The sequence below is a fragment of the Scedosporium apiospermum genome (assembly GCF_000732125.1).
Source record: "Scedosporium apiospermum strain IHEM 14462 chromosome Unknown SEQ_SAPIO_0108, whole genome shotgun sequence".
NCBI lineage: Eukaryota > Fungi > Ascomycota > Sordariomycetes > Microascales > Microascaceae > Scedosporium > Scedosporium apiospermum.
Genome location: NW_015971809.1, coordinates 365273 through 386089, shown reverse-complemented (window position 1 = coordinate 386089; position 20817 = coordinate 365273). Strand labels below are relative to the sequence as shown.

Genomic DNA, 20817 nt, shown 5'->3' with positions numbered 1-20817 from the left:
GACCTCTTTATATATAGACAGGAAAGTCAAGCATTACTTTTTTCACTCCGTTCAATGGAGCCGAAGGAGTAGAACCGCGGCCGAAAGACATTGACCACGCACTGCTCCAGGACTCCGCTCCAAAATTCCACCGAAAAATATCCGCAGCAACTTTCATGTCGCGTTCTGAGTTTGGAATACTTGGTCCGTTGGGGTATATTTTTTTTTTCTTTTTGGTGCAGGAATATTCCTTTAGAGGCGGCGTCGGCGACATTGTTCCATTTTTGGACTAGAGTTTTCTGGGGTTGGAACAAGGCACTAAAACACTGTCCGGCAACTTAGTTCCTATTTCGGCGTGGGGCGCTTTTGGCCTCGGGCCCACCATTCTACACTACATGCCTCCGGTCCAGTCCATGAATGGGCGATGAGAAAGTCCGGGGAAGGGATCAGCCGTTATGGCCTGATGAAGAGTGGCACCTGCTTGTTCCCCCTTTCATGATAATTTCTAAATCCTCGGCTTCGGGTTTGGAGGAGAGAGGACTTAGCAGATATATTAGCCTTGATTCCACCAGGCATATCGCCCAAGAGAGCTCAGTGACCGAGTGCCACTACAACAACTGCCCTCTTCAAGAAAACCCCTTACATTTTTGTATCTATCGCTTGTTCACGACAGAATGGAGTCGCCCATCACGATGACAGGCTCCGAGGAGTCCGCGGCCAAGCCTCAACATGAAGAATCCGTCGACGTCGTTATTATCGGCGCTGGTGTATCTGGCATCAATGCAGCCCGGTACATCAAGACCGGAGCGCCACGGGGAACATCCTACGTTATCCTTGACAAACGGAGCCAAATAGGAGGCACTTGGGACCTCTTCAGGTATCCGGGGATTAGATCCGACTCGGATATGTTCACTTTTGGCTTCTCCTGGAACCCCTGGAAGAAAGGGAAGCCTCTCGCTACAGGACCGGAAATTGTCGCCTATCTCAAAGACTCGGCTGCAAAAGTCGGCGCGGACAAGCATATGCGGTTTCGCCACAACGTTATCTCAGCTGACTGGTCCTCTACCGACTCAAGATGGACCGTCACCAGTAGAGATGGCAACAACGAGCTTGCCGTCTTCCACGGTCGCTTTGTGGTCCTCGGAACTGGCTACTATGATTTCCGAGAACCCATGTATGCGCCCATCCCTGGCCTGGACCGGTTCAAAGGCGACGTCATCCACCCCCAATTCTGGCCCAGTAACTATAATTACCTCAACAAGAACATCGTCATTATCGGGAGCGGGGCGACGGCAGTCACACTGCTGCCGAATCTGGCAGAAGATGCTAAGCACGTCACCATGCTTCAAAGGAGCCCGACATACATTGCGTCCCTTCCCATGTCTAAGGGATTCCTTAGCAAGATCATCCAAGCGTTGCTGCCAAGTTTCATTGGTACCCGTTTGAATCGGCTCCAGCACATTCTCATGGCCTATATGGTGTATTACTACTCTAGGAAAAGGCCTCAAAAGGTCCGGGACGCTCTGGAGAAGGCGAGCGCAGAGCAACTACCACCCAATATTCCGATAAACCCGCATTTTCGCCCGCGATACAACCCCTGGGACCAACGGCTCTGTGTTTGCCCCAATGGCGACTTCTACGCAGCCCTGCGGTCAACAAAGGCTAGCGTAGTTACTGATGTGATTGAGCAAGTGACCGAAACGGAAATCATGCTGAAGTCTGGCCAGAGGCTGCAGCCAGACGTCATTGTCCAGGCGACGGGGCTAAAGCTTCAGTTCGCCGGAGGGATTCAGATCTCCGTTGATGGAAACATCATTGACCCATCGACCAAGTTCTCATGGAAGGGCTGCATGGTTCAGGATGTGCCGAACTTGATCTTTGTTATCGGGTACGTTAATGCCTCATGGACTCTCGCTGCCGAGGCGACAGGCGTGCTTCTTGCTCGGGTTTTGCGCCGTATGAAAGCAGCAGGCGCAAAGGTAGCACTTCCAAAGCTGGAACCCGGTGAGAGAATTCCGCAGGTTCCACTTTTCGATCTCTCGTCGACGTACTTTCAGAACTCGAGCAAGATCTTTCCCAAGGCTGGTGTTGGCCAGTGGGCCCAGAAGAAGAATTATTTTGTCGATATGTGGAAGGCGAGCTGGGGCGATATATCGCGGGGGCTCGTGTTGAGCTAAGTTAGAAGCACTTCAAGAAGAGCTGCGGACTTAAATTCGGTGCCGTGTAATTTTGTTTTCTCCTTATTTTTTTTTTCTTTTTGTTGAGCATTTAATACATCTCCAGCTTGTCGCGGCTAAAGCGGAGCATGTCCTCTCCATAAATTTACTTTCTTCGTGCAACCAACCCTGGAATGCAGCCCCTATGTGTGATATGATTACCTGGGGGGCCCATTGATGGAGAAAGAAGAAAACGATGCTCGCCTAATAGTCTCTAGTCCTCTCGGTTCGAATCAGTGACATCAAGTTTTACCCTTGGAAGCCCTGCCTGTAGAGTAGAGAAGAGAGGGCGTAGAGATCCACTCGAATGTCGGACGAGGACGCTCTCACGGTGTCTCACTCTTGTATTGGCCGCGGCCCGTTTGTACCGAAGGAAAGAAGCATGATCGGGGAGTTCTTTCCCAAATGGAAATAGGGCCAGGCCCCTGCCAAGCCACGGTTATCTCCAGAGTCCGCACCCTCCTTGACCCTAACGACCGCGGCTTTGAACATCACTAAATAATGCACCGGGCGATATCAAACGCTGTTTTCGCCGGATGTCCTGCTTTCGTGTCTTGTAACTTTTATAACCGAGGTCCCAGCTTTGCCGCTGTCACAGCTGAATGTACCAATGTAGAGGGGGCCGTAGAGGGGAGCCGCTGGCGGATATTTATACTTCTAACACGTCCATCGTTGCCCGTTACCTTTATTTAAGCTAAACCGCGTCCCGGATCGAATCTTGCCTCCCCAACCCGTTGTCTACCTTCTGTCCTCTTGATCCAGCACATAATTATAGTGAGCGCAATGTCGCTAAGGCAGACTGTCAAATTCCTCTGCTTCGTCAGTCTCGTCTCCCTGGACGTGGGTGTTAATCTGACACTCGTCTTGATCCGGCATACCTTTTCAAGCGGGAAAAGCCGGCCACGATGGAGTCTTCAACAAGCGCTGCGCATACGGATGACAAAGTCCCTTCTGCGATGGATCTCGACTACCCGGTTTTTTGAGCCGCTGTCGCTTGAGCCGAAGTCCGAGGGGGACAGATTCTGCCTCATTCCCCCCGCTGCGAGAAGATTCTATATTGGACCGACGCAGGATGTCGATATTCGGCCCGAGACAATGGGTGGCACTTGGACTCCCGAATCTCCGCCTTGTTCTGTGCCGGTGGAATCGAAGGAGATGAGGGTTGTTTTGCACTTCCACGGTGGAGCCTACATCTTAGGAAACGGTCGAGACGGCGACACCGGCTTTCTAGCCCAGAATTATATCAAGCATGGGCGATTTACACACGTTTTCACCCCTCAGTATCGACTGGCAACAGGCCCCCACGGGCGATTTCCCGCTGCTCTCCAAGACTCCTTATCTGCATATTTACATCTCGTGAATACTCTCAAGATTTCACCACAACAAATTGTTGTTGGAGGCGATTCGGCTGGAGGAAACATCGTCATGGCCCTGTTGCGGTACATTTTCCACCATGGTGAAGAACTGGCTATCCCATGGCCTGCTGCCGTCTTGCTTTGGTCCCCTTGGACTTCCATAGCTACATCAACAGATGCCAGTGCCATGCGAGCGTCTCCAAATTATGCGACCGACTACATCCCCGAGAACTTTCCCTTGTGGGGGGTTCATGGACTGACCGGCGGCGGCAGAATCTCGCCGGACGACCCATACTTATCCCCCGGGGACGGACATGGCTTCAAGAGCCCAGCTCCAATATGGGTCAACACTGGAAGGCTAGAAGCTCTGCATTCCGCCAACGGTGACTTCGTTGAGACGTTTAAGAAAGCCGGGACCGAAATAGAATGGGATGTGGATGAAAACTGCCCACATGATATCGGGCTCATGGGCCGGAGGTTGGATTTTGAAAAGGAAGCCGTCGCTGCAACTATAAGAGCGGGAAGTTTTGCCGCTCGTTATTTTCCCTGAGCCGACATTACGTTATATCCTCCTTATTCACTTGCCTGGGGGTAAGATTGAGTTCTTGCAGAACAGGTTCAAGTTCGCCACGAGCTGGAAGTGGATGCGGATGAAGGCCGTCGTTGGCGGAGTTGATCTTAGGGATGGAGGGATTGAAGACGACTTTGAGGCTTGTTTTGAGTACGTATTTGCTTGAGCCGGCTTTGGCTGAGAGGGAGAGGGGGGGTCAAGGAGGTCGCCGTAGGAGTATGAGCAGGAAATGAAAGTTCACCCCCTTTTCTTGGCGTACTTCCACCAAAGGCAACCGCCACTAACAACGCGATTGCAGCGTAAATCTGAAGACAACCATATCCGCGTCTTACAGTGAGGTTTCCGAGAACAGGTCGATCGGCTCACGGTACATGAGCGGCTACATCCTTGCCGGTCCGTCTTGGTACCTCGCAAGCGCACATCTCGACCCGCAATTGGCCGTCAACCTCATCTCTCGCAAGTACGCGAAGCATCTAAAGCTGGACTTCGAGGAGATGAGGAATACCAGTACTCGGCCGATGAGAATCAGTTGCCTTGTTGGCGAGAATATGGAGACGCGTCTGATATCCGGAAACCTGTACAATTGCTGAGTGGAGAGTGGATTGTGGAAGGTGGCCGCGAGATGAGCGAGGTCTTTTTGATCTTGGTCTTCATGCACCTACAAGTCGTTTCGGCTTCATCGGAACTGCTTTTAAGCTACACAACTCTGGCATCCTCTCATAAAAATTGGAGCTGTCAACTGTAAATCCCATCTGCCACGAGGAAATAAGTCAAAAGTGATTGAATAATACTCCAAGTAACATGAACATGACCCCGTCCGTCGGCTGTTTCCGTTAGCTCCGGTAGCGAGCGGTGGTGAGCCGCAGGTCGAGGGTTCTGAGCCGACCTCCGATGTCCGGCGTAGGCACATGAAAAATTGCGGTCTCAACTCTCACACGCACTCGCTCTCTCTCTCTCTCACACACACACACACACACACACACACACACACACACCCGCATGCCTGGCACCGCAATAGAAAAGCAAGCTCCAACTCACAGCGCTATCCTCAAAGTCCCCTGATAACTCAAAGACTCGCGCCGTCATCCAAAGCAAAAAAAAAAAAGAAACAAACCTCCGCCGACCAGTTCTCCCGCCACCATCCGCAAACCCAGGCCCAATCCCACACCCCATCAGCACCAATGTCAAAGCAAACCCACACCGTCCGCAAAGCGACACTATCCGACGCACCGGAAATAGCGTCCTTGGGCGCAGAAGTCTTCCGCAAAACCTTTGGCCACTCGGCCCCCGAAGCCGATGTACAAAATTACATCGATGAGAATTACTCCGTCGAAGGCGTCACCGCGCACCTACAACACTCCTCTCGGGAAACCCTCGTAGCTGTCGACGCGGAGGGCAGAGTCAAAGGCTACGCGACGCTGACGAAGGGCACGAGCGAACCTTGCGTCGACGATGTGCCGGACAAGGCTGAGCTGCAGAGGCTCTATGTTGATGCTTCGGCACTAGGGATGGGGATCGGCGGGTTGCTTGAGAGGGCAGTGGAGGATTTGGCGAGGGAGGGCGGGTTTAGGCATTTGTGGTTGGGGGTTTGGGAGGAGAATCATGTTGCAAAGAGGGCGTATGAGAAGTGGGGATATAAGAGGGTGGGAGAGCATACGTTTTATCTGGGGAGCGATGCGCAGACGGATTATGTCATGTTGAAGGCATTATAGAGGATTGATGGATGATGAATGGTGGGATGGTGGGATGGTCATGGCGTACGAGAGTTACATGGATCAAGATCATCAGTGTTTTCAGCGTTTCCCAGAGAGTCGAAGCCAGCCATGCCCCAACTGGTTCAGAACCATTGTCCACCATCTTCAGATGAGCACATCCATATCTTGAAGGCTGTGATGGATCAATATTAGACCCTAGAGGCAGAGATCCAGGAAGCGTGTTATCTACTACACGGAGCAAGGACTGGTTGACGGATTGGACTCCTCCTCTCACAACTACACTTGTGAACAGGGGAAAGCTTGGGGCTGTCAAGACTTTCTGTTCATGAGCAATACAGCACCATGGTCTCGCTCACATCAATCCACCATCCCAAGACCCAGACCCGGCCACTCCGCTTGCATCTGAGAGACGAAGACCTCTCCTTGTTTGTTTCCGGTGGTCGCAGCTGTCGACATCAAAGCCAAGGGATAAAAAGGTACAACTGCGTCCCAAAAGAACAAAAGGGCGTACTTGACAAGTGACAACCCCGCCATTGTTATGCGCAGGTTAGGTACATAGGTGCAGGACTAGAACTACCAAACAACCAATCAACATGGTAAGATGGCCGAGCGGTCTAAGGCGCCAGGTTAAGGTTACCTTAACAAGTAAATTCCTGGTCCAGGAAACTGGGCGTGAGTTCGAATCTCACTCTTATCAGATTTATTTTTTTTTTTCCTCGTTCCCTTTTTATTCTTTTTTTTTTCTTTTTTCTTCTGTCGCACCCCCCTTCACTCTCTGCCTTTCTTTGACCTCATCTTCTCTTTTAACTCCCCTACTATTTCTATTCCTATCCCCGGATTGAGTCGTCGACGCCCTACCTCCTTCCATCCGTTGTCGGATCTCGACTCCTGAATCAAGCCTGAGACGATCGCGATGCCGCGTCTGCGAAACACGCGATCAATCAAGCGAACTTGCTCTACATATTTCTCGAAGCCGGCATGCCACGAATCGGCAGCGACTCGACGACATTGTTCCCAGCGACGCGATGCACGGCCGACACTCTTCCACGCGGCGCCGCTCCCAACCGTTTGAGCCCGAAAAGCAGGCTGATTCTCCATGAGGAATCATTGCGAAATCCCGCCACGGCTACGCGGGCCATTTCCCCCCGGCAAGTCCTCGGCGGCATATGTGGCAATTGTCGCGTCGAGAACCGATATTTTCGGCATGTTTCGCCATTTGGTGTCGCTGGCAATGCCTTTTTTTGAATACCGCCGAGCGAGACGCTCCTAGATCCTCGAGCCAGAGAGACAAGCCGGAATACTACGCTGAGGAATACAACAGACGAGGCGTGTCTGTATGATGTCGTATACGCGGTTCCGATACGGAGGGATTAGGCGATTATCCGTTTGCGTCAGGTCGTTGAGACGATGGCGACTCTCGTCTTCGACGACCATGCCAGAAAGGGCCGCGGTACTTTCCCTCACATGCTCATCCGTCGCGTTTAGGCTTGGGGATCCATTCAGCCTGGGTAGTAGGCTGGGCGCTTCGCATCTACGTTCCAGGCCATGATGAAACGGTCGACCTTGTGATGCTAGCAATAGGGATCACCCCCGTGGGAGACGTGTAGCCTCAGGTACCCAACATGTCACCAAGTGTTACCGCTGGCCAAGCGCGTAGTCGCTGCTTTTCACTTCCCCCGGTTTCCTCGGGCACCAGTAGAGGGGATAGCATCGCAACCCAGGTGGGTCATGAGGTATGCCTAGATATCATCCGCCTCCATTGCGAGTAGCCAGAAGCCACGTCCCACGGCCTATTACGATCCTAGGTGATAAACACCCCATAAAACGCGTCGTGGAGGCGTGAGTTAGTCTCGGCCGGACCCTGCGTGCCTTCCTGGTCCTCTACCAATGAACGTTGGCCACCAGACCTACGACTCATCACGTCAATGTCTAAATATAAGCAAGATGAGTGACGAGTGGCTGGGGTTGATGACTCGAAACCACCCCATGCTACATAGATGTAGCTTCGTACGCCGTCCCTTCCACGGACGACGGACGACCTAGATTCCCCGCCCTCCAGCGGGCACAAACATGTTTCCATATCGACGTCACTGATCTAGATAGTTCACCCAACCAACTGTAACCACGTAGGTGCTGAGATGTGACCCTTCACTGGGGCAGACAGCCTAAAGGACACCCCCTCGAATCGACCGTTCTCTTTTACCACATTCCGTATCGCATCCCGTCCACCATCGTTTATGTTGGGTTGCAAATCGTTAACCTCGCCCCGATCCATTCCCCGAACCGTTCGGGGTCATTTCCAGCGATGTGCCAAGATGATTATTCCTTCTCCGGTATCAAACGTTACCTCAGAGGCAACAACAATTGGCGCTTGCCGTGATCGTGGTCATGACAAGTCAGCCGTGAGGTCTTGGTGGGATGTAAATGCAGCCATCTTAGGGGCGTAGGAGACTGAGTGGAGGTTATCGTCTCTCTAATCCCCGATTTCCATCTTCAGAGTTGTGACCAGTAGCTTTAGCAGAGTCCCGCGTAACTTCTTGGTGGAATCGTCTCCGCAAACTTGAAGCCTCTAGTTAATAAACCTCGTATCCCCCACTGTGTAACGGCATAGAAACAACCAGGCTCACGGTGAAGACAATGTCAAGGTGGGAATTGATTGGGGCTGAGAATTCTAATCTCTACAACTGCGTCGTCGACAACGCGATCCCACAGGGACAAACTGGGGAACCATGTTCCACCAACACCTCCTCGGCCCTTCTGATACGATCGAACGGGCGAATATTCCATTTTCTAGCGGGGTCTCTTTCACGATCATCACACGGAATGTATACGGCCAGTTCTATCCATCAGGGCCCCATCCCAGCGGCTTCTGGTCCCGGAGAACCATTACGCTAAAGGTAGAGAGAGTGTGTGTCCGGGAAATCTGCCTCTTCTTTCAATCACGGATATGGGTCTCAAGCCGCTGAATAGAATACCATTCAAAAGAGACGTGCAGGAGACCCCGGGTAAGGACAGGCAGTAAACCAGGACTCCCCAGCAATCAGGATTGAAGTTGAGATGTCTTCCCTACAACACGACCTGGCCCAGATCGCTCGGCGGCATGGCTCAATATCACGATAGAGGCCGGGATAGGTAGGAAGCGCCCAGACAGAACGTCCGTCCGCGTTCACGATAACGAGCGTGGTCTCAAAAAGCTTGAAGGACACACACCAGTTCTCTGAAGGGACTTCTTCAAGCCCAGGATTAACTGATCCGATCCAATATCGGCGTCATGGCTGCTCAGCCGTTGCTATTATCCTATCGAACTGGGAAACTGTGCTCGCCAAAGCTGCAGAAACCTTAGTCCATGTTGGTATCGTCGCACTCATCTCAGTGAAATTGTATGGCTTCCTCGGAGTACACTCCTCTCTGCCCAGAACGATGTGAACTGGGAAGTCAGTATCGCTTGCCTAGTTCCCAAGGCTGACGGCGTGTTTGGCGACATGGTGCCAATTTCTAGTAATGCTAAATAGCAGCCTTCCGATCCCACTTTCTCCTCCATTGTGAAAGTTGCCATGGAGAGACAGTTGCAGCGAACGAAATGGGAACCATCATCAGCCATGGCACCGGACCTGAACTTCAATAGTCGACTCCGGCTTGCTGAGGTTCTTATCGTAGCTCTACGAACCTAAAGACATCGCAAGACAATATTGAAGGCATTGCGACCGAGGCTGTGGACACCACGATCATGTTCAATCAGATTCACATCAGAGCATCGGAGATAGGATCATCGTGGAGCTTCCGATTCCAGGCAGTCTATGACTCTTATGAAATAGGCAGGGAAGAAAAGTGAATGTTCAATATAAAAACGAGCCTCGCAAGTCCTCGACCTCAAGGCATCTCTACCACCACTTCAACCTAGAGCACATAGCCAACCACATAGCCCTAAAGATCCCCCGACACCGAAGCAGGATATTTATTATTATCATCATCCACACCACCGCAAACAGTGAAGTCAACCAAGCTCGTAAGAGACGTCGGGGTCATACAGTACACAACCAGACCGTCTCCATCCACTTTTGTAAAGACGGGGCACAATGCCGGCGTATTGGCTTCCGGTCACCGGCCCGGAAAACATCATCGCGCGTTGGTTACACGGGGGCGGTCCTCCGAGATCAGCCTCCGACCGCCACACAGACGCCTCCAGATTCCGAAACAACGAGCCTATTCATTCATTCCATCCATTCCATCCATTCATATGTGCCACGTACCTTCCCCATATCAAGTCCATCGACGAAGATCACACAGGGACCAGTGCTCTTTTCTCTGTGCAACCCACCATTTCCCGATTCCCCCAGGCCCAATTATCGACACACCTCTCACAAAAGCCACGGAAGATCACCAAGATCAACCGGCCATCTTCACATCCCCGGCATCCCGGATTTTGCACCACACAGTCTATATCTCCCTCCCCTATTTCCCCATATCTCCATTACGTGTCCCATCCCATTCCCCTCATTCCCATATTTTTCCGGGCCGCCTCAATGCCCCTCAGTTCGCGCCGTCCCACTCCCCCGGATTTTCTGTGCTGCTTCTCCCTGTTTCCCTCAGATATATTAGCTTTCCCCATAATCCCCGGCCCAAAAGCAGCTCTATCATCCATATCACCCTCTTCTATACAGAGAAAACACCCCACCCCACCCCCCTTCGTGGCACCTCAAGCTGTGTTAAAAAGCAGGTGCTATGCCCCCATTCGAGCATCCCGGTCATTGAATCGGCCCTCGATGCCAGATTTGAGCGGCCGGGGAAACGGTATTGATATAAACCCGGTGGGTAAGTGTCCCAAACCTCACTTGTTCTCTCCCCTCCTATAGCTCAATCTTGGCTCATAAAAAGAGGGTCCCCCCGGGCCCAAAGCTTACGAGGCCCATGAGACCTACTGGAGAACCAAAGCAAAACCATCTCACCGTCTTTCAACCCGGAAGCCAAGAATCTCGTCTGTTCATCCGGCGGAAATAATATGCGTTTCCCTTCGCTCCGGGAGCCTTCTTCCATTACAAAAAGTTACCTGAAGATACTTAGCAGCGGTTACCGTAACCTACACTCCATTCTCACGATACATTTGCAAGTAGGAAATACGTCGACTTTGGAATATATAAATGAAGCGTCGGAAATTAACCGCCGCGTAATCTATCTCCTCCCGAACCCCAAGGCACGATGAGACCAGATTCTAGAACGCGAGTTGAAAGTTCTTTACTTTGCGGACGTAATTCTCTTCATTTATTTTTCTGCAATGCCGGCACTGAGCTGCTCGGCATGTATTCCTAGGCGAGACCTTCTGCCGTGCATTGAACGAAGAGGCAATCAATCTGCCTAAATCCGAAAATCTCCATATCTTAGAAGACAGAAATGAGAGAAAGAAAAACGGAAAAAAATACTACAGCCTGATAGAAAACATCCTCGAGATCGTATCTAGGGAATTTAAAACCTCATTACTTAGAAGAGAACCCTGCGGAAAACGGGCGTGGTTACAAGACGTCTGATGGAAGAAGCAGACCAAAGAACGAGGTCTCCATCCTCGGACTGACCACTCACCTCGACCACAAGAAGCATAGGAATACTCGGGATGAAAAGAAAAAATATTGTTCAATCATGCACATTAGAATCGAAAGTTTTCAACTTAAGGTTATAAAAGGTAAAGAAGAAAAAGATAGCAGAAAACGAAATCGAGAACCCTCTCCCATTCCATGAACCCTAAACATCTTGACCTGTTTGTTCATGCAAGCTTCAAGAAAAAAGGAGGCTCCAAAATTGTAAACCCTCGAATTACGTTTTTGTTATCGAATAAAAGAAAAATAAGAGAGAAAAAAAAGAGGTGTCCTGGTCTTTACCCATCTACAATTCCCGTTATTTGCGTTCCCAATGAACCCTGTACTAGATATTATTCCATATGCACATGAAAAACTCCACATTGATACACACAAAAATGATCTTTTTCATCTCGTCTGCTTCCGTATTTTCCCAATTTTCTCTTCTCCTGTTTATTTATCCATCCTAACATGGGTCCAAGGGACTAAAGGGGACAACGCAGGGCTAGGAAAAACAAAACGAGACAGAGAAAACAATAAGAGGCTCTGTCCGCCATCAGAGCTTACCGCTCGCTTAGGCATCGACGGGGGTGTTGAGGGTGAAGCTGACAGGGCTGCCGCTGAGAGGAGCCCAGGCAATGATGGGCTCGGAGCCGACCTGGTCCTTGAAGACACCGCTGGTGGACGTGACGACGTCACCGGGGACGGTGAGAGGAACGTTGACGCCGCAAGAGTTACCCGAGGCAATGAGGTTGGCACCGGTGATCTTCTTGGTGTCGTGCGAGTAGATGTACTCGACGTTGGGCTCGCATTGACTGAGAGAATTAGTAGTTAGTAAAAAGAATAAGGAGAGAAGAGTCAGAGGAATATGCAGCTTACTCAAGAGTCATGCGGTCAAGGAAGAGCTGAGCAATGTCATCGTGCTTGAGAGACTGGATGGGCCAGTTGGTGAGGCTGGTGAGCTCCTGGGTGATGGCCTCGATCCAAATCTGGATAAGAGAGAGCTTCTCGCTGACGGGTCCAATGGTGAAGACGGGGCGGTCCTAAATATGAGCCGTTAGCTTACGCATTCTTCCAGAGACAGAGGCTACGAGGGAATGTCAATTGAAGAGGGAAAAAAAGACGTACAATGTTGCGGAGGTTAGCCTGGTGGAACATGTAGGGATCGGGGTGGAGAGCCAAGAGGTAGCGGGTGTTGGTGAGCCTGGCATCATCAAGAAGAGTGTTGAAGTCGCCAGTGCCGGCCGAGGTATCGTGCCACTCCTGCCAGGTGCACTCGGGGGTGTCGCAGTTGTAGTAGATGGTAGTAGCTGAAAACCCAAGTTAGTCACAAATCCGGGAAAATATCGTCCAAAATACTCTTAAGATTTCCCACTTACCCCAGCGAGGGACGACAACAAGACCGTCGTGACCGTTAACGGCAGAGTTGGTGATGAGAGGCCAGTACTGGCTCTGGGAGTTCCTCAGGGGAGGGCGAGTGTTGTCACCAACGACGTACTTGATGCCGTTCTCCATCCAGGCGCGGATGGCATCACCATTGTTGAGACCAGTGATGGCGGGAGGAACGAGACCATTCGGGGAGAACCTCTCGGCGGTCCAGAATCCGGTGTCCTTGAGCCACTGGATGTTGTAAATCATCTCGCGGTTGGCATCGTTGTACGTGGCGTTGTTCATCTCCTCGTGGGTGAAAGTGTGAGAAAGATGGGCAAAGGCGTCACGGTTGGAGGCGGTCTGGAACCAGGCGAGGAGGTCATCGGACTTGGGGCACTGAGCGTTCCACGGGTAGGTGGTGGTGAACGAAGGAGGCCACATATCGGTGCCGGAGCCCAGGGGCTTGATCCAGTCGTAGGGGACATCGGGAATCTCGTCGTAGTCGACAGGCTCGTTGGGGTTGCAGGTGTTGCCGGACTTGCCCACGGCCTCGATGATGGCACCGTTACCGTTGTGGGCGAGCTCCATGAAGAAGTGCGAACCCGCGGGGAGACGGGTCTGGAGGCCCTCCTGCCAGGTCTTGATGGCAGTCAGATCCGCGGGTCGGAGGCGGAATTCACCGACGGTGGTGGGATAGTAGATGCCAGTGGCCAAGTGAACGTCATCGACCTGGGTGTTGAGGTAGGTCTTGCGCTTGCCAGAGACTGTACGTTTTTCCACGTGTTAGCGAAATAGGATCTCATCATGATGCAGCCGATTAATTAAAACGCTGCACGTAAGAAAGAGGCTTGGCTGTTCCTGTGGCGGCAAAAAGATAAAAACAGAAGCCGCGGTAAAAATAGAACCTGCCTAAACACGGAGCCCGTCGAAATTTGGACAGCACTTACAAAGACCGCGGGTGATCCAGTGGATGAAGGAGTGCTGGAGATAGTTGGAGGCGAGAGACCAGTCGCTGGCCCAGCTGGTGAAGAAGACCATCTGCTGGCGTCCGGTGGTGTACTTGTTGATGACGGCAGCAACAGTGTTGGAGGTGAAGGTACCGGCGGGGCTGAACTCGGCGAAAGCGGTGGCGATGCTGGCATCGGAGATGGACGCAGGGCTGTGCCAGAGACCCGTGGTAGAGACCCAACCGCCACTATTCATAGATTTCATCCCGTTAGCCAATTTCTTTTCTCGCCTCGTACGGGTTATGGTACTTACGTCTTGAGGTTGGCAGTAGGGAACTCGGAAACGTCGCTGAAGCCGACCTTCTGCTCAACACCAGTGTCACAGCATCCACCAAGGGCGGTGGTACCTGATTTCCAAAGTCAGCTTTCCATGCCCTTTCAATACACCGCGCCCATCGCCAACTTACCGAACTCGGGAGTGGGATAAGAGTCGAGGCGGACCAGCCTCACGCCAAAGTCGATCTGGTACTGGTAAATGGCATTCCACTGGTCGGCGGTGAGGGCGCTGTGCCAGTTGCCGCCATCGTACTCGTAGGAAACCTCGGCCATAACGACGATACCGCCGTAGTTACCGCGCTCGATGGTCGAGTTGAGGGCGGGGAGGGTGGCGCCAGCCTTGGGGACGACGAAGCCCTCAGTCTTGATGCCGTAGGCCTTGAAGCCGGCGGCACCGTTGGAGACATCGTAGTCGTCACGACCGATGATGAGGATGGTACCGGTGATGGTCTTGGTGCAGGCGTAGGCTACTCCCGCCTGGAGGGCGAGAAGCGCGCCGACGGCGCTCTTGAAGAAACGCATCGTTTGGGTTTGTGCCTCTTTTTTTTCCGGGAGATTTTTTCGTGATTCGAATTACTAAAAAAACGATGCTGCAAACAAAAACAATTACCAAAACGAAGGTCGAGTGTCTAAACGAGTGACAAATGTAGGAATGATCCTCGAGGTTGAAAGAAACCCTTGGGAATTAACAAAGCCTACACGAATTAAAAAGAGGTGGGAGGACCTAAGGTAAAGAAGGAAAGAAGAAGGAAGACTTTCAGCCCTGGAACCGAGCTCTTTTAAGAAATACTACATCTTCGCGAGCAGGGGGACAGCCGGGCAACCCAAAGGGGGGTCAGACCAAGGATCCAAGAAGCCGTAGTGGGCGCGCATAAGGCACGATGGGCTGTGGGCTGGGCTTGGTGGTAAACGAGGACAGGACAGGACATGGTCGTGTGTACCTTCGTAGCGTAGCGTACAGGATGCCAAACGCTGGTGGAGATTACACTAAGCCATACAGGGGTCCCGCTATTTCCACGCCGTTCTGTCATGGCTGGGCGGCTTTCTTTCCTTGGTTCTCTTCGCCCAGGAAAAGCGTGAAAAATAGGGTGGGTGTGGGGAAGGGGGAACAAGGCTGCTGGGGGCCAAGAGAGACACAGAGAGTGACGGTACGAGTTACCTCGATGTGAAATGGGAGCAGACAGATGCTGAAGACAGGGCGACAAGCAGACGAGGGGGAACCTTGCTTTGTGGACTCGCCCAAAATTTGATGGGCCAATGCAGTAACCTTGGACTATTGATTTTTCCTGGTACCTACTTGGCCGATGGTGTACGAAGTACGACAGCTGGAACAGGAATACGAATCAATGATTGAAAACCAATATTTGGTTCCGGGAACCTCTCTTTCCCTTCCCTGTCCATAGGGCGGTTTCTAATTCGGTGGCGGTCAGACTAAGGTCAGCGCCGCTCAGGGGAAACACGCCTTGGGTGATTGGCGAGAATCTTTGATGGATCACTGATGTTTGCGCTGTTGTCAAGCGAACGCCATGGAGGTGTGCCCTGTACCTGACGGACTCAAACTCTAAACGTAGAAGACATCACTTGGTGAGACCCGGTCTCCAAGTCAGTTCCTTCGGCAATCTTCCATCACCTTCATCAGAAGAAAAAAAAAATAGTGCTAATTTCGACGGTCTCAGGCGAGAGTCTCGGATTTAATTTCTAAACTATGCTGGGCAATGCTTCGTGCTTCGTACTGAGGCGATTGAAGAACTGGGCGGAAACGCAGACACCCGGTCCGTCCTCTGATGTGGGTGTCTCTCCCCGCGACGTGGCTTGGCTCCAGTCACATAATACGAAGAAAAAGCGGTTGCTGCCAGCAGAGACATGCATGACTGATGGATGGGGGGTGTGGGTGGTAGCAACGGGATTAAGGTGGGAAGCTGGAGGCGCAAAGTATCCTCCGACGGGCTGGATGGTTTTCGCCTATGATTGCTCAAAAGCCCAGATATGGGTGCCGTATTTCCACGGATTTGGGTAGGGAGGAAAGCATGAAGACCGGGTACGAAAATCTCGAGTTAAAGCGGGTTTCGGGTATTGCTATTTGGGGCATAATAATATGGGTGCTTGCGTCTCTTCTGGTTCCGCTCTGGGCTCGAGAATTCAAGCTGAGCTGGGCTGATGAAAGGAGGCTCCCGGCCAAGTCTCGGGTTCACGGCGTGTTAACCAGTTTTCTACTGGATCCGCAGTGGAAACATGTTAGTGCGTGAGCCCTATGCTCGGTACCCTGTACCATGTACCCGCGAGAAGTACTGAGAATGAAGTATTTCGTACGCGACACTCTGTGATATTAAGGATCCCCGTGCGGCTGGTTCTGCATCGACGAAGTACTTGTCTGCTCCTCCTTCTCAACCACGGGCGAGGTGCAATCACGATAGGGCTAAGGGGGCACCGCCCGAGCGGATGTAAATTAATAAAAAAAACGGTAAATATTTATGAGAATGCAGCAGAAGGATGTCATGTCATCCTGATCCTCCCAAGTAGTAATCCCATTTCGTAGGAAGCGGGCGTCACCCTAGAGCTTATGGAGACGTATTATTCGTAATGACGATAATGTGATGGGTCGGTCGGTTCCTGGGTCTCTCTCCCTAGCCTAGATTCCGCGCCGTCCACTCCTTTTTCCCGTTCCGTTCCCAGGAGTGCACTCATACACTACCGAGAAGGCTCTCACTTCTTGTCCGAAGTATCACATACTTTGTACGGAATAGACTGAAGTAATACAGCGCAGATATCTTCCATTTTGTATGCAACTTTCGGCACTCCATCCGACGACAAGCAAGGGAAATGAAGTGGCGCTTTGTTGCCTCGTTCCGTTCCCGCCAGAGGCCGTCGCTTTGCTCACCCCTTGGGGATCTCCATTGACTCCTTATTCAAGCACTGTCCAGAAGCGAGTCGGCTCCTTAGCCGAAGCGGACAGAAACACACTGACCAGCGGGGAGATCGCCGCAGTTTGTCCTACAAGGTCGAGAGGGGAAGGCCTTGAAAAGTGGATGAGAAATTCCAACATAAAGCCAGTACGACTGTGGCGTCAGGCCTCTCCGGGGCATCGTCGGAGCATTTCTAGGCTCAGCTTCACTGATTTAGTGGGCACCTCTAGCGCCAGGCCCACTGGAACGGGTCCGTCTTCAGTGCCTAGAATCAAAAAGTAAACGCTGTGAAGCCAGTAAGTATATACTTTGTGACAAAGCGAAAGCGTTAACAAGCGTCGATGAATGTACCTCCGCCCAAAAGGGGGGTGGAAGGGGCGACCAGAGAGGGTGTTGAACTCCAGCGCCAGGTTCAGGCACGACGCATTAGCGCCCATGCTGTCCCAATTTTGCGGGCAACCACGACCTGGTTTCTTCGGTTCTCCCTCCTTCTCCTGTCGATGCTGTCAACCCTTTTTCTTGCTTACAAAGTTTGTACTTGTGTACTCCTCGTGGAAATTAAGTTTACCAAGATACCCTGTTGCACCCCACGTGTACTTCCGAAGAGTATTGCAAAAGCTGCGATGTGGTTGGTACCGCCAAAGTATTCACCGTCCTTCTTTCTTTCCGCACAGCCCAAAAAGTGTGGGGCTGAAGCTATGCCAGTTCTGGACATATGATTCGCCCAATTTCCAAGGGCAGGAGCAACTTGGTGGTGCTCCAAACTCAATCGTACGGCAGGTGGTACCATCACCTGAAATCGAATCTCACTAAGAAGTACTGAGCTGCCAAATTCTTCAATGCCGGGTTCCGTCTTGAGTGCGTGTGTGTGATTGTAAGTTTATGTGAGCGAGTGTGGATGTGTGTCTCGGCGCCCAAGACATGGAGAACACAGACAGCCTCAGGTCAAAAAAAGAAGCTCGCCGATCAGTGTCACCATTCACTACTTACCGCTCGAATGTCTCGGGTGTTGGCAAACTGCGCGATGCGCCCCGCCGACGTTAAAGAGGTCACATCTTGAGAAATCGAAATGAAGATGATGACATCTTCCATCTTCACGGTGATGATGCCAGTCGAACATAACATGCAATGTCAGCATTAAATGATCAACTGCATCCTGCACTGACACTGACCCCATCACTGACCCCTCGCGAAGAATTTCGGCATACGGAGTACACGACATGAATTATTGGATATTTTCCCCTTCCGCCTCTCCGGAAGACCTCATGGAGCACCCAGCACTGACCATTGGTGTGCGAACATCTCGTAGAGCTGCAGTGCCTCGTAATGCTGAAATGCTGGAACAACGCATCGACCATGCCATGGCGTCAATACTCATGCCAATTTCGGCAGCGTATGCCCAAAAATCACCATTGGCTCCAGGCCAAGTCAGGGACCCATCGAAATGGTTCGCTGTGCTTACGCCCCCTGAAAGGGGACTAGTCGCGTCGCATTGGAGGAGAAAAATGGAGGAGAAATAGACCAGGGTCTTTCCTGCCCGAGAAACGACATTTCGCGCTGCTGGCCGAATTCGACTGGTGTTATTGTGTGCTAGAGACAGGTCCGCGCACGTCATGTTCCATTCACAGGGCCGCCGTATCTGTCGGCGTATGCGCGGGCCTACAGGGCCAAGAACGTGCGTGCTAGGGGTCTTTGACCCTTGATCCCTGCTCGGCTGTTGGCGACCCTGTGTGGATGGATGTAGTGTACAAGGGGGGAACTTCGTCCCATTTTTTTTTTCTCCGTTGCATTGTTTCTTCGATGGGTCCAACTCCAGCTCGGGCTCCACTGAATACGAGAGACAAAGCAACAGAGAGGGGCAGCGTGGACACGCCTATACTTGAGACAGTGGGGAGGGAGCACAGGGAATATCTCCTACCCACGTTTTAGCTTCAAATTAGGCCCCTGTCCCTGTTCTTGTCAGCACTAAGTACTTAAAGTACACGATGTATTCCTTTAATCAATGAAGGTACTCTTCAGTTGTCGCCTCGGCTCGGGAACAATGCAGCTCCGTATTCTGCGTTACGGTTCCCAAATCCGGGGTCGCATCTGCCTGTACGACTTCGCTTGACTTGAGCAGCTCAACAACACCGCGACATTACCAGGCTCCTCGAATCTGGCGACTTTCTCATTCTCTCGTGCGAAGTACGTGCGCAATATTACTTGTATTTTCGTATTCATCACCGCAACATCCGTTTTCCACCTCTTCTCATCCGAAGCCATCCAAGTACAACAAGAGGGGATGAAGACCCCTAGCCAGGCTGTCTGTCTGTGTCTCTGTCATGCCACCAGTAAAAAGGCCTGGGTTGTTTTTGACAATTTTCACAATTTCTCTGGAGCCGACTGGTGGGAAGAACCCCCGCTGTGGCTACAATATTTCGTAGTCTCAATCTCATTCCACCCGGATCAATTGAGATATATCTTCAATTGATAAATGTCTCTTAACACGGCTGCGGGCAAATAGCACCAACAGATCCACTCATACTCGTCATAGCTGACTTTGGACAGAGGCAGTAAAGGGGTTCGGTTGATCGGGCCTGGCTGGACCCATTGAAGAACTGAGAAGACATCAGCAAACTTTACACTACTCATATCATCCAATGTCCATTTTATCGACCTAGCATTAAAGTCGCAATTCAGTCTCCACCTCACTCAACGCAAGCAGAGCAACAGGCCTTTCCCTCCCGATTCGAGCTAATACGACGATCCTACTCTACAAGGGCGTAGGGCCGTCCAATACTCCTGAACTGCCGCCTAGAATACTACATCACCTTTTTTTCCCTCATTCCCTCGTTCCCTCCAGTTCCAACTTGGTACCTCCAAGTCGAACCAAATCTCTTGTAGACATATACTCCCTACTTGTAGGGCTGGTAGTAGCAGAAACAACGCAGCCAATCGAGCACAGGTCCTGTCAGGTGCCTTGACGATTCGACCAGCAGTCCGCAGAAACTCCATTTCCCACACCTGAATCAGCGGTTACCTCCTCCTCTAAAGCGCCTAAAACCTCTCAGTCTAACAGCGACCAACCAACCCCATTCTCGTCCGTTTCTTGGCGCCATCCCGGCCTTTCCAGCGCCCAGACAATTACAGTTCATTGCCCGCACGCAGAAAGCTCCGCCTCACCCGGGGTCCAACGTTTCCCAAGCCCGCGCTGACGACAGCCTCAATCTAAACAGCCCTCTCAGCGGCCCTTTTCCAAACCCACCAATTCTCCGCATTCCGACTCGGGCATTTCTGTTCTTTGGTCCTTTTTTTCCCTTGTCCTGCATCGTGGCTCAAGAGCAACCACCACCGCCACGCGTCTGTGGAGTAAAAGAGCAAAAAGTTCCTGGCCCTCTTTGACTGTATTCTGACGATCTTTTCTTTTTTTAATTGTTGGTGGTTTTGCAGTCGTTCGTTGATAATTCTGTTTTTGGCCGACGACTCCATTTTTCTAGAGGGAATAAATATATCTATTTCGGACCCTCGTTCGCATCCCTCTTTTTATTCTTTCCTTTTTTTTTTTTTTTTTTTTTTTTTTACCTTTCTCTCAGCTCTCCGACGATCAACTCGAGCCTTGTCAGCCAAGACTTCCCCAATTCGACTGGAACAAGGAACACTCTCCCTACGAGGGGATCTCCGACAAGCCAAAAAAGGGCACGCCCCCAATTCCCACGTCATTGATCGACCGAACCTCCAAAAACCCGATCCCGCGACACCCTCCCAGCGAAGCTTAATTGTTTCGCGCGAGGTCGACCTCTCTCCCACCCGCCGACACCAACCTCAACCACCCTCTTCTTCGAACGGCGCAGCTACACACCACACCTAAATCGCCGACC

General features: G+C 51.7%; 2 protein-coding genes and 1 pseudogene across 2 annotated transcripts; 2 read left to right on the top strand and 1 right to left on the bottom strand.

Moving 5' to 3' along the window:
• Positions 1–653: 653 nt before the first annotated feature.
• SAPIO_CDS6926 lies at positions 654–2156 on the top strand (annotated as a pseudogene; the record flags this gene model as incomplete).
• A 1134-nt stretch (positions 2157–3290) lies between these two features.
• On the top strand, positions 3291–5833 carry SAPIO_CDS6925 (uncharacterized protein; the record flags this gene model as incomplete). Its single annotated transcript, XM_016788894.1, has 5 exons — positions 3291–4027; positions 4167–4271; positions 4420–4628; positions 4959–5021; positions 5298–5833. 5 exons carry the CDS (start codon positions 3291–3293, stop codon positions 5831–5833), a joined length of 1650 nt encoding a protein of 549 aa, XP_016641531.1.
• Positions 5834–11977: 6144 nt separating this feature from the next.
• On the bottom strand, positions 11978–14579 carry SAPIO_CDS6924 (uncharacterized protein; the record flags this gene model as incomplete). The annotated part of the gene is made up of 7 exons (XM_016788893.1): positions 11978–12218; positions 12283–12446; positions 12532–12713; positions 12783–13538; positions 13722–13969; positions 14035–14128; positions 14189–14579. The coding sequence occupies 7 exons, from the start codon at positions 14577–14579 to the stop codon at positions 11978–11980; spliced, it is 2076 nt and encodes a 691-aa protein (XP_016641530.1).
• Positions 14580–20817: the final 6238 nt, after the last annotated feature.